The following is a 14,053-nucleotide window of genomic DNA, read 5'->3' as shown; positions in this document are numbered from 1 at the left end:
CCAGCATCCTAGATCTTATCTCTTACTCCTCCCTCCCCAGCTCAGGCGGCTGTATTACTCACTCTTTCCCAAACCTGCCTTGGCTTTACTGTCCTCCTACATTGCTCATGGTCTTTCCTCTGCCTAGAAGGCCCCCCAACCTTTTTTTTTTTTTCAGTATGAAACTCACATATGTTGTCTTCCCTGGTGGACTCATGGACACAAATACCCCTTCACCTGAACTCTTCTGTATCGTTGTTTTTTAGTATATATTACATTATCATATTACAGTTATATGCTAGGCAGTATAAAACAGAGTAGGTGCTTCGTAAACTTGCCTTTAACATTCCTCATGTTCTGAATCCTGGCCCCTGCTCTCAGTTGTCAGAATTCTCCCGTGTGCTGAAGTCTGTGTATATCTGACACATCAATTTGGACATCTATCCAAATTGGATAGATGCCCAAGGTGGCATTCTCCCTCTCTCTCTCACTCTCTCTCTCTCTCTATATATATATATATAAAATAAATATTATATATATAATTATGTTATATGTAAAGATCATATATAATACACATATATTATATATACATAAATTAATATTATACATAGATTGTATAATAATCCTTACGTATAATTATCTTTATACATAATATAATTATCTTTATGTATAACATTAAGGACAAATTTGAAATCAAGGTATGGTATAACTGGAGGGATGATGAAAGTCAGATGAAAGGAAAAACAGAGAAATCTAATAGAGAGAAGAGAAGCTGAGCTCTCTTCAGTATCAAGGAATACTGCTGATAAGGTGTTGTTTTTTTTTCCATGATAAGCAGATAAGATACAGAGAAACTCCTTGTTTTAAGCCCACTATGCAGGCAAAGTAGACCAATTCAGGGTCCTCAAGTGATAAGAAAAGTAAGCCAGATAACACAGCCGGGATAGGTTAATCTAAAAGACACACACACACACACACACACCATCCTTTTCCTGCCTGATTACAATACAGACTCACAGAAAAGATTCGGGGTAGGGCGGAAAGAGAACATTTAATGCAGAAATTAAGCAGATGTTCCAAATAGATTTACATTTTTCTCATAATTAGAGAACCTACCTTGTAACTGTTTAAAGATAAAGCAGCACATGGGGATAATCATTAAACTTGAGGAGACAAAAATTAGGTATTTGCCTTTTTATGCCCCTACGAGGTTAAAGTGATTTTCACTTTAGTTTTGGTTAACGTTCTGGTATTAATTTGATTAATATTTATACTTTATATATTTAATATATATTAGAGAATGTATAGCAAAAAAATATTCAATAAGGTTATTGGAATCAAAATACATCAACATTTTAAAAAGGAGAGAAAAGCAAAGTCTTTATTACCGTTACACAAAAATTTAATGGTAAGTTTGACTCTGGGCTTCCTGGCAACAAGGAAACAAAGAGAAACACTGGGTTACATAGTTTGCCTTAACAACAGTTGCAAATCCAACGTGAAAATAGATGAAGATGCCTTTTCTAAGAAATCAAAGTACATTCATTTTTTTAGAGAGAAAATTTATCTAAGTACTAAATTCTAAAAAGAGTGTGTAAATTGGAACTGAACTTATATAGCACAGTCAGTGTATAACTCAATGGTCAACATCATTATCAATAGTTCCAGAAAGGCAAATGTGGTTGGAAACTACTCTGCTGGGTGTTCTTTTTGTGCTATCTATCCTCTGTGCAAGGAATGGTACCTACATTAACACACTGGCTCATAAAATATGAGTTCAGCCAGGCGCGGTGGCTCACACCTGTAATCCCAGCACTTTGGGAGGCCGAGGTGGGTGGATCAACTGAGGTAAAGAGTTCAAGACCAGCCTGACCAACATGGTGAAACCCCATCTCTTCTAAAAATACAAAATTAGCCAGGCTTGGTGGTACATGCCTGTAATCCCAGCTACTCCAGAGGCTGAGGCAGGAGAATCGCTTGAACCCAGGAGACAGAGGTTGTGGTGAGCCAAGATTGTGCCATTGCACTCCAGCCTGGGCAACAAGAGCAAGACTCCATCTCCAGAAAAAAATAGTTCTTACTTTTCAGAATAGAAGTTTGCTTCTCAATGAAGATAAAAAATGCACTCAAATTACTTGGGTATTGTATTAGTCCGTTCTCACACTCCTATAAAGAAATACCTGAGACTGGGTAACTTATAAAGGAAAGAGGTTTAATTGACTCACAGTTTCGCATTGCTGGGGAGGCCTCAGGAAACTTAACAATCATGGCAAAAGGCAAAGGAGAAGCAGACACTTTCTTCACAGGGCAGCAGGACAGAATGAATGCAAGAAGGGGAAATGCCAGACACTTACAAAACCATCAAATCTCATGAGAACTCACTATCATGAGAACAGCATGGGGGAAACTGCCCCCAAGATCCAATTACCTCCACCTGGTCCCACTCTTGACACTTGGGGATTATGAGAATTACAATTCCAGGTGAGATTTGGGTTGGGACACAGAGCCAAACCATATTAGCTAGCAAAGGGGCCGAATCAGGGCTTAAAACCCAGTTCTGCTTGACTTCACAGTCAATGATTTTTCCACTGCACTTTGCAAGTAGAAACTTCTTGTTTCATTAAATCATCATAATATTAAAGTGAACTTCAGCACAAACAATTGTTCCATGAGTTAAACTGCAGTAAGATTGAAATGAGTTAATAGCTACAAAGATTTGTTAGGCTATCATTGCAGAGAAAGGAGAAAATATACAGATTCAGGACATAAAAAGTTAAATCTAACCGATCTTTTCTAATAAAAGAGAACAATAGCAAAAATAATTCCAAATGGAATAACATAAATAATTCATAATATCACTGTATGTGTTTCAAAGTGAGCAGGTATGTACAAACCTACTCCCAAAGACCACAGAAGCTGAAAAGCCAAAGAAAGAGGCTGACAAGTCCAGTTTCTCAGAAAGAAACATTTAATAGAGACTTATGAACAGAAGCCATGTCCCCAGTGGCTGCGGAAAAAGATGGTGCATCTCCACGCTGTCACTCCCAGAGTCAAGACACATAAACTAAAGAAAAAGAATGTGTAGGAGAATTGAAGTCGACCCCTCAGGGAGAGGCAAGAATGCTACGTGAATCTGCCCATGGGCAGGATTTATGGTCAAGGTTGTTTTGATCCAAGGGCAGGATTTAAGGTAACAGTAGATACAGTACAAATCTTAGAGTAATTCCCAGAACTCGGGTTAATCAGAAGTCAACACATAATCTTCCATGGAATTAGGGTAAAAAGAAAAAAAAGTCAGCATGGCAGACTAGCATCCAAGATAAGAGTTGCTTTAGCCTCAACACTGTGCAACACTTTAAGGTTCCCCACCTGAGAGGGTGAAGGACACAGGAAAGTAAGATCAGGGACTGTAACCACTACAGATCCTGGAGAGGCAAACAAGAAAGGTCTGCTGTTTAGTTTACAACACAGTATCTCTAGTGATAAGGAATGGCAGAGCGGAGGCAGGACTCTGGTCTGTGATTAAATAGAAAACTTTATTATAAAAAACCCAGGAAATAGAAAAAGTAGAAAGACGCTCTCTTTTTCCTTTTTTCTTTCTCTTTCTTTCTTTTTCTTTCTTTTCTTTCTTTCTTCTTTCTTTCTTTCTCTCTTTCTTCTTTCTTTCTTTCTCTCTTTCTTCTTTCTTTTTTCTTTCTCTTTCTCTTTCTCTCTTTCTTTCTCTCTCTCTCCCCTTCCCATGCTTCCCTTTCTCCTACCTTCCTTCCTTCCTTCCTTCCTTCCTTTCCTTTCTTTCTTTCTTCTTTCTTTTCATCACCATTACTAAAAGAAAGTCTGGTAATATAATAATAACGATAACAATTGTACTTTATTGAGTGCTTTCTATAGATGTTGAGGTCTGCATTTGTCTTTTTTTTTTTTTTTGAGACAAAGTCTCACTCTGCCACCCAGGCTGGAGTGCAGTGGTGCCATCATGGCTCACCCAGCCTCGAATTCTCAGGTGATTCTCCCACCTCAGCCTCCTGAGTAGCTGGGACTACAGATGGTGCACAACCATGCCTGGCTAATATTTTTGTATTTTTAGTAGAGAGAGGGTTTTGCCGTGTTGGCCAGGCTGCTCTGGAACTTCTAGTATCAAGCAATCCTGCTATCTCAGCTCCCAAGGTGCTGGGATTACAGGCGTGAGCCACTGAGCCTGGACTGAATTTATCTAATTTAACACTTGCACCTTCAGGGTGGTCTCGTCTATCTTCAGGCTGCTATGGCCTTATGAAAGCTATTGAAAACCACTCTAACTCATTAGGAATGGGAAACTTTGCTGGGTTTAGTCACTTGAAAAAGTCACATTCAATGACTACTTTTTAAGTCCCTTCCATGTATAAGTCTTGGAGTATGATTCATACAAATATGAATAAAATGACTCCATTTGCCTTCTAGGAGCTTGGCTATCATAAGAGATAGAGATGCTAGCAGATAAAACAAGGCAGTGAAGGGAGGCCAGTGAGGATTACTTTTTGTCTAGTAATTTGGAATTATTCCTTATACAGAAATGTTCCCTAGTAACATTCATACTTAGAAAAGAGGTAGAAGGTAGCATTAAAGACAATGAACTCAAGAACAAGTGCTCAAATTCTGCCTCTACCAACTTATTACCTGAGTGACAATTGACTTCTCTGTGATTCCTTTTTTACTTATAAAATGGAAGTAGTAACAAACAGTAACTCTCATAGGATTATTGCATCAACTAATATTGTCCTATATTTGGAAGAATACCAGATACGTATACAATAGTAATTGTTGCTCTCAATAAATTTAGCTATTTTTTTCTTAGACATAAATATTGGCAATCTAATTATGGCCATTCTAAATGTGCTGTGTTGGTGCACATTCTCCTTAGACCTTCTGAAGGGAGAAAAGTTGTCTCTAAGTTGTCTGTGTAGTCAAGTGTATTTCTGGCATTGCTCGAGGCAAGGAAATGTTTGCAACACAGTGCTCTGGGTCAAAGCCATGATTTATTCTTGAGCACCATTTACATGTCTGGCATCCTTGTAGGCACACTAGGGATATAGCACTGGAGAGAACAGGCAAAACTCTGCCTGACTGCCTGCCTTACATTCCAGTGAGGAGAGACAGACAATAAACGTAATTTTAAAAGTACATTTACAATATAATAGAATGTGGTGACTTTGTCAAAAAGTAAATTTAAGTAGTATGGAAAATACATTTTAAACTTTAAGTAGAGTGGTCAGAGCAGGCCTGAGCAATACGGTGACATTGAACAGTGTCTTGAAGGAAGTGAGGGAGTGAACTATGCAGATACTTGGGACGAGGGAATTATAGGCAGAGAGGGCAATTAGAACAAAGGCCCTGAGATAGAACGTATTTACCTAGGAATCCAGTCTGCGAGGCCACTGTGGCAGGGGCTAAGTGAGTGATAAAGGGGAAGTAAGAGGCAGGGCACAGTGGCTCACACCTGTCATCCCAACACTTAGGGAGGCGGAGGCGGACAGATCGCTTGAGCCCAGGAGTTCAAGAACAGTGTGGTGAAACCCCATTTCTGCAAAAAATTCAATATTAGCTGGGCATGGTGGTCTGCACCTGTGGTCCCAGCTATTCAGGAGGCTGAAGTGGGAGGATCACTTGAGCCCAGGATATTAAGGCTGCAGTGAGCTACGACTGCGCCATTGCACTCCAACCTGGGCAACAAAGCGAGGCCCTGTCTCAAAAAAAAAAAAAAAAAAAAAAGAAGAGAAAAGAAAAAAAAATTCCAAGGTAAAGGAAATAAAATGATTTTATGTTTATGGGGATGATCCAAAAAAGAGGAGGAAAGAGATGATGCGGGTGAGAAAAGAACATTGCTGGAGCACTTAACTGTTTAACTGTTGGATTGATCAGTGTATGTATGCTTCTGCAAGGCAAAAACTCAGGATAGGGAAAAAAATTCCTCTAAAAAACCAGGTATTCCTAACAAACATATGAAAAAAAGCTCATCATCACTAGTCATTACAGAAATCCAAATCAAAACCACAATGAGATACCATCTCACACCAGTTAGAATGGCGATCATTAAAGTCAGGAAACAACAGATGCTGCAGAGGATGTGGAGAAATGGGAATGCTTTTACATTGTTGGTGGGAGTATAAGTTAGTTAAACCATTGTGGAAGACAGTGTGGCGATTCCTCAGGGATCTAGAACTAGAAATACCATTTGACCCAGCAATCCCATTACTGGGGATATACCCAAAGAATTATAAATCATTCTACTATAAAGACACATACAAACGTATGTTTATTGCAGCACTGTTCACAATAGCAAAGACTTGGAACCAACCCAAATGCCCATCAATGATAAAGGAAATGTGGCACATATACACCATGGAATACCATGCAGCCATAAAAAAGAATGAGTTCATGTCCTTTGCAGGGACATGGATGATGCTGGAAACTATCATTCTCAGCAAACTAACACAGGAACAGAAAACCAAACACTGCATGTTCTCATCGTAAGTGGGAGTTGAACAATGAGAACATATGGACACAGGGAGGGGAACACCACACCCCGAGGCCTGTTGGGGGTGGGGGGACAAGGGGAGGGAGAGCATTAGGACAAATAACTAATGCATGCGGGGCTTAAAACCTAGATGAAGGGTTGATGGGTGCAGCAAACCACCATGGCACATGTATACCTGTGTAACAAACCTGCACGTTCTGCACCTGTATCCCAGAACTTAAAGTATAATTTAAAAAGAAATTTAAAAAGGGCATTCCGTAGGTGAGGCTTTCCCTAAAATTAAAAGTCAAACTTTTACTTGCACATATGAAAAATGCATTAAATAAGCTATTTCTTCAGTGACAGTATACTGAGTTCTGCTCATGGTGCCAGCTACTTTGCACATATTATTCAGAAGCTTATTAGCTGCCCTGCAGCACCAGTATCATTTATTGCTGCACTCTGGGTGAAGAAATTGTTGTTGGGAGCTACAACAACTTGCCCAAAGCCACAATGATCATAAGTAGTTTGCGCTTCGTTGTGCTCTTCTTTGCTGGTGTGAGATTCTCGAGGGCCAATGTTCTTCATCTGCATAACTCTAGGGACTCGCCCAGACCTTGGAAGAGGTTCACATTCCCGCGTGCCGAGATCGACTATGGGCCACCCTCGGTCTCATTCGTTGACTTCCAATAAAGCATTGGCTGGTGGACGTCTACACCAGCATTGTTTTCATTGGTTATAGCAACTCAGAAAAATATTGGGGAAAATATTAAAACTTTCAAGAGATATGATTGCAAGAAAATGAGAATGTGTTTAAAACTCTCCTAACCCCAGTCCTTAGCTCAGGCCGTTCTCCAAGGATTTTGCAAACCTGCTTTCTGACGCAGCTGGTAAACTTGCCCCGGGGCGAACTGTCGGAAGGAGGTGCGGTCACCTGGAGTTTCCCAACAGATACTTCGTTGTCTAGTGAGGAAATCATCACCCGAGGACGTAAACCCTCCCGCCCTTCTTTCAGCTCTTAAAAAAAGCCTGCCGCAAAAGTCCCTACTGCGTTGCTGTGAACGTAGCTTTGAGAAGCTGGCGCCCAGTGATGGGGCAAACAGCCATGCCCTTCCAGCAGCCGTGAAAGCCCCAACAGCAAACTGCCTGGGAGCGGGGTAGGTCACCAACTTCGTTGCTCGAACTCCCTGGGTGCCCGCCGCGGTGGTTACAAAGAGGGTCAAGGGTGCCGGACCCAGCCGCGCGGAGCCCACCATTGCGGCCCGAGGGGGGCCGGACGGTGTGGCGTGGCGCAAGGAGCGCGCCTGCTTTCTCTCGCCGCCGGGAACGGGCCGCACCAATGGCCAGGTGAGGAGGCGGCGGTGGTCGTCCTGGAGGAGGGGGTGGTGCCGACTCCGTGTGCCAGGAGTGCGTCCCGAGGACGCTGCCTCCCCCGCGGCAGAGTTGGTTGCCGCCGGTTGCGCTGCGGAGGGTTGGGGGCGGAGAGGAGGCAGTGGCTGCCCGGGCCGAGGAGGGGCGCGCTGACTGCTCACCGCGAGTTAGGAGGGGCTGGCGGGCTCACGGAGGGAGACAGGGTGGGCGGGGGCAAAGGCTAGGCGTTAGGGCGGCGGCGCCAGCGTAGAGCGGCGGTTTGGAGGAAAGATGAGACGGTGAGTGGGCTCCGGGGACACAGAGTTTCTTTGCTTCTTTACAGGCTGTAGGGACAAAAGCCCGGGCTGGGGTCGGCAGTGCCCAGGCTGCGCAGCTGGGTGGGTGGGGGTGGCGAACCCCGTTGTGCATGACTCTCGGGGGGCTGGGTAGATCTCCGGTTGAGGGGATCCCGGGGAGGGAGTGTCTGGTAGGGGAGATGCTTCCAGAGTGATTGTAGGAAACAGGCAGGATGTGGGGGAACTGGGGGCAACTTTTTCCAACAACTCTGGAATGCACATGGAGAGAGGGATGGGGATCCTTGGGATAGCTCCCTGAGAAAGAGAAGGTCCGCTGCTGGATGGTGTAGGGCGCGGGATTCAGAGAACTCTCCCCGCAAATATTTGGCTAGCTGCGCTTCTAGTTCCACTTTCTTTCAAGAGTGAACCTACGAGCTTTAACCGCCAAGAGCGGCTGATTCCGATTTGGCCTTTGACCCTCCACTGAAAGTTTATAGTGTGGCCGTCTCGGCACCCCTAGAGATAGCAGCTGGAAGGCTTGGGGAGTATTCTAACCCTCTGTTTCTCCAGCGCCCTGCGCGGCGGAGGCGCAGCTCAATTGTTTGCTGGTTCGTTTAATAACTTAGCCCCAGCAGTCATCACTTATTAAAGCGCGGAGGACCTGGCTAACTCCCGCCACCACCAGGAAATTAAAAGGCTGACAGGCTATCCCTCCCAGGGTTGGGGTTTCCTGTTTGGAAGAGCTTGAAAAGTCAAACTGCTTCGCGGTTCCTCACTTACCTTTCTTATGTAAAAGAGGGAGCGATGCCCGCAGCTTTTTCTCTTGGTAAACTACCCGTGGCTGGAAATCCTCCGGGCGCCTGGCCCTGTCCTCTTCCCTAGAAATCTTTATGCTGCAACTCTGAAGTAGCTCTAAAGAGCTCTAGAATGCACAGCTAGTCATAGCCAGGCACAGCTGGGAGTGTAACTAGACGAGGCATAAAAATGTGGAGTCTTTTTAGTGTAAATATTTGTCAGCCACATTTCCCTTCGTAATATGAACGTGTAAGTTACAGATGTAGGTTTTCAAGTATTGGACGTGTAATTTTAAGCTTCCTAGTTTGGTTTAATTTGGGCGTTCGAGATATGTCTCTGGGATTCTAACGTTTGAATTCGGCTGGGAGAGATCTAAATGAGGTCCACAGTTTCAGAAGGTTAAACTTTTGCCCTGTGAACACTTGAATTCTTGGTTCCTGGTAGGTTAGCAACAGAACAGTCGGATTTGGGATAAATAAACCGTTATAGAGTTGCCCACTATTTTAACAGAATGGCTATATCTCTCTTGCCGTTGCCTTCAATTGTGTAAATATTTGTTTGAATAAAGAGCGAAGGTTCTTTGAAAAGTGACAGTTCTGTCTATTCTTGGCTCCCCTTTCACATCCTCTGCTTAGTTATTTAAAAGGATTTTCTTTGCCTCTTACATTTAATGGGGAAATTTAAACATTCCATGTACTTAAATTCTGTAAAGTCTCCAAACCATTTATAACTGGCAAATTCTTTAATGACAAGGAAGAGTTGAGTTTGTGCTCTTAGTTGGCTAATGTAGCCTTCATCTCTTGAGACCCAGAGGTTTGCAGATCTCAGCCTGTCACAAGTGGAAAAATGAGATGTCTGGTTAAGAGTAGTCATCATTTCAGTCAATTTGCAGGCCTCAATCTGTTTTATGCAGCTGGCAGCTGCTGTTCTTTTGGTGTTGAGATCGTCTGCCACAGGTGTCGCCTGGATCCCTGTTTGAAAAGGGGAGGAAAAGATACTTAGGAAATTAGACTAAGAGCTTGCTCACTCCTCCCTTCAAGAACTGTGACCAAGCTGAAACTCGTTAGCAACCTTTCCAGAAACATTTTATTTACCATGTGTGTTTGTTGTGTGTGCAAGAGAGGAAAAAATAAGCCAAAGTGATTAACCAATCTCTGGTTTTCACTATTTTCTTCAAAGCTCCATTTTGAGGTCTATAAGCAAGGGTTGACTCTGGAGTTCACTGGAGAAGTTACTTCGGCTCACTACAACTTCTGCCTCCTTGGTTCAAGCCGTTTTCCTGCCTCAGCCTCCCGAGTAGCTGGGATTACAGGCGCCTGCCACCACACCTGGCTTATTTTTCTATTTTTAGTAGTGACAGGATTTTGCCACGTTGGTCAGGCTGGTCTCAAACTCTTGACCTCAGGTGATCCACCTGCCTTGGCCTCCCAAAGTACTGGGATTACAGCATGAGCCACCACACCTGGTCTCCTTTTAAATATTTTTAAAAGAGTAGTTAACGTTACGGCTTTATATCCTGATTTTCAACCCTTAGCAGGGAGGCAGTGCTATGGTGCTGTGGATGGCTTAGAGTGACAGTGGCTTTGTACATTTTCTAGGCGGAGTACCTGTGCCTTATAAATCTATCTGTAAAGTCTTAGTGTACTTAATTGTTGATTGTGTAAATGTCACTCTTTTGAAACAAAAACACCTAAGTGATGTGCTTTATCTTAAAGTCCTGACATACATTAGAGCTGTGGTTTTCAATGGGAGAGGGGTTTTGGCCCCTAGGGGATATTGGCAACGTATTTTTGGTTGTAGCAACTGACAGAAGGAGAGTGCTACTGCCATATAGTGGGTAGAGGCCTGGGATGCGGTTAAGCACCCTGCCATGCACCGAACACAAAAACAATTATGCAGCCCCAAGCCCTGCACTAGAGTATTGCCTGGGGGAGTAGGTTAACAAGATTAGGCATCTTAGTCTGATTTGGATCCTCAAGAAACTTGTTTAACTGTGTTAAACAAGAGACCCTTATCATAGAAGCCGTTTTGTATGCAGCAGATTCTTTTGTCCTTGCCATTTAGAGTCTTAATATACCATAGAGGTCGAGGAACTTGTATTCATTGACAACTCTGAGTTGGATTAAAGTCATGGGATTTAGGAGCATTAGAGCACAAGGGAGCCTCAGAGATCACTTAATTTCTACCCCTTCTTTTTATAGATGTAAAAAACTGAGACACTCAGAGCTTTAGGACTCATAAGGTCTCAGGTGAGCTAAGGGTGGGCAGACAAAGTTCTAGGTACAACCCAGGAGTTAAAAATTTTAAAATAGAGATTCAGGCAAATGGGAACAAAAAACAAAACACACTGGACCTGACCTTGTGTAAAAGTTTCAAAGCACCATTCCCTGTGAGAAAATAAATAAATGCTTCGATGGGGGAGGGGAGGCATTAGCCATAGAGACTGTGGGGCACATGCCTGGGTGCCCCAGTCCCAGAAAGGGGTAATTCCATTATATGACCTGTGACACTCCGCTTCTGATGCCTGCACCGTCCTTTCCATGGCAAAGTGGGCAACAGATGGTTCCACAGACATAGCAGATGTTGCTTTTGAATCCAGGTACAAAACAGAACATTTGAGATTTTCTGTCCCTCCCTGCCTTATCGGTTAAGAGTAGAGTACATGAATGGATAGGGCTGGCTTGGACAGAAGGGAGAATTACAGAGGCCTCCTGAGTATGGAAGAAAAAAAGACACCTGGTATATATGGAAATGAGCAAGTGTTGGGGAAATTGTGGGATAAATTCATAAGCTGATGAGGGGATATCTAATATAAATTCAATTGCATAGAACTAGGATTAAGAATCAGAAGACAATTCAAGCTTAGCTATTCTTTCAGCATGTAGAACAAAATAACTATGGGGGTAAAAGGAACCTTAGAAATCCTCTTATCTGAATCTTTTCCCTCCAACCAACTAACTGGGTTAGATAGCGGCAGAATTTGCAAGCCTCCCGTTCTATTGCACTTCCTCCTGCACCCACAGTCTCTATCATTCCATGTGTTTACCTAATGGGAAAGAAAATGATAGTAAAGAAAGTTATTGTTAATTACTTGGGAGAGTTTAAAAAGCATGGCATTTTTGAATGGCTCTGTTTATAGAAAGGAGTTACCTTAATGAGGTTTTGATTATCAGAAAAGTTGTACACCATAGCCTGATTAATTACAAACATGTGTACTCCTGTTTACATTGCTATGGTTAGCCATTAGGCTCATGATTATGGATTCTAGTTCTGGGTGCCAAGTGGTCCTGCTGTGGTAGTTATTTTATCTAATACTCAAATCTGACAGGTTCTGGCCATATAGGAAAGTTTTTAGTATGCCTTTGGTGGGAGACATAAAACCTCCGAAAAGTGTTAAGATAGTTTCTTATCATTTTGACAGCTAGCCAAAGGGTGCACCTCAAAGCCAAGTACATAGTAATATATTTAGAAATGACTCAAGAGTGATAGCCCCTTTAAGGGATCTGCCCCCTCCCCCCGGCAGGTACTATGCAAAAGGGGTGTACCAGTCTTTTCATTATTACCTTTCATCTGGCCATTCTTGATACTGTTTTTCAGATGATGGAAGAGGAGACAGGAGTAGTTTTAAAAAAAATAACTGTTGGCTAGAAATATTTATGGGGATTTGATTAAAGTAACTTGTCTTTTGAAAATAAATAAAACCAAATTTGTTAGCTCAGGTTTTCAAATCCCTTCAAAGTAAACATTTAGCAAGGCATTACTTATCTCTATGTTCATCCAGGAACTTGAACCTTCCGGGAGTTAATTTGCTTACAGTTGTTTTCATGACACTTAAGGATGTTTCTTAGACATTGCAGAAAAGGAGCTTTGTGCTTTATCTGCTTTAAAGGCAAGATAGTTGTCTATAGCAGCTCGTGGTCAATAAGAGAAAATCAAGTGTAAAAATCATTTTACTGATGTGTGGGAAACCTAGAGGTTGTAGGTAATTGCTATACAAAGAAACAGATTAATAAGATATAGAGTAACAGGGTTAGTTAGTCAAAAAAGTTTTGAGAGGATTTTTACAGGAGATACTTGTTTAGTGTGTTAGGTTGATTTTATTAGATGAAGTGCTTTTCCTTACTTTACAAAGTAAAAGGAAAGAAAATATTGTGTATGCCACTATTTATCGATGGCCTTAAGCCAGGTCAGCTTTTTCTGAGACTTGCTGCTAATTCAGTGGGAATTGGTGTTGATCATCTTAGAGTGTTTTGTTCGCACATTGCATGTGACTGCCCTAGATGGCAGCATGTTGATGGAACTAGCTTATGAAATAGCAAAAAAGTTAAAGATTACAAGAGTTTTCCAAGATTTCTTTCTCGACCACCCTACTGCTAAAACAAGGAAAGATAAAAGCAAAAGAAACCCAGCTCCTACATTCTTTTGACCAGTGCAGACCCAGTGTGAATAGTGCTGCACAGCCAAGAGATATTCAGAGGGGATTGGGAAGTGATGTCTGGCTGCCTCACTGCTTACGTCATTGCAGAAGTAGCTTTTCAAAAACAGCTTAAGATTTATAAAGGAAACTGCAAGCCATGGGAATGCAGACAAAACCTTTCTTATACATCATGCTCAATCAAATACCCATATTATATTACATTACCATAACTCTGACCAGGCCTTTTTCCCACTATGTTATGCTGAAACAATTTACCATGCCTTTGGAATGTCATGGGCATCAGTGCCCGTGAAATCTTTTCCCAATTAGGTAGCTGCCACCTTATCACTAAAACTATTTCTGTTCTGTGGTCATTTCCATTTCCTGCATTATATAACGAGCACTCCTGTGTTATTTAACCAGTATCTGTGGGAGTGTAGAAAGTTGGAGCAGAAAGAACATGTAGTTCACCCTCACTATGTTGAATATGGAGAAACTCCTGCTAAAACAAAATGAAGACAGGCGAATTGACGTGCTCCAGATCTTAGTTCTGTTAGCAGAACCAGAACTAAGATGGATCTTCTGACTCGCTTCCCTGGCAGCCTATCCAGTGTTCTTTCTACTAGATTGGCCACTGTAATAAAAATAACATCCTAACGTAACCATTTCCTTTATTAGATCTTTTGGCCAGAGTTATAAAAAACAGCATTGATTAAAATTAAATTA

The 14,053-nt window shown here is 42.2% G+C and overlaps 2 protein-coding genes across 2 annotated transcripts in view; one reads left to right on the top strand and one right to left on the bottom strand.

The window, feature by feature from the left end:
* Positions 1-6,249: 6,249 nt before the first annotated feature.
* LOC105738549 lies at positions 6,250-7,831 on the bottom strand. Its single transcript, XM_012501073.2, has one exon. It carries the CDS (start codon positions 7,723-7,725, stop codon positions 7,312-7,314), a length of 414 nt encoding a protein of 137 aa, XP_012356527.1. The 5' UTR covers positions 7,726-7,831; the 3' UTR covers positions 6,250-7,311.
* Positions 7,832-8,033: 202 nt separating this feature from the next.
* PHLDB2 (pleckstrin homology like domain family B member 2) overlaps positions 8,034-14,053 on the top strand; it is a 115,783-nt gene continuing 109,763 nt past the window's right edge. Inside the window, exon 1 of the mRNA XM_012501068.2 lies at positions 8,034-8,118. The gene's annotated coding sequence lies outside the window, so the exon portion shown is untranslated. The remainder of the gene's footprint in view (positions 8,119-14,053) is intronic.

Source organism: Nomascus leucogenys, chromosome 21 (genome assembly GCF_006542625.1).
Source record: "Nomascus leucogenys isolate Asia chromosome 21, Asia_NLE_v1, whole genome shotgun sequence".
In the NCBI taxonomy this organism is placed as follows: domain Eukaryota; kingdom Metazoa; phylum Chordata; class Mammalia; order Primates; family Hylobatidae; genus Nomascus; species Nomascus leucogenys.
The sequence above is the reverse complement of the archived record's forward strand: the minus strand, read 5'-3'. Positions and strand labels throughout refer to the sequence as shown.

Excerpts from the sequence above, each read along its gene's own strand:
- LOC105738549 (XM_012501073.2), bottom strand. The coding sequence starts at position 7,725 with ATGGTGGGCTCCGCGCGGCTGGGTCCGGCACCCTTGACCCTCTTTGTA.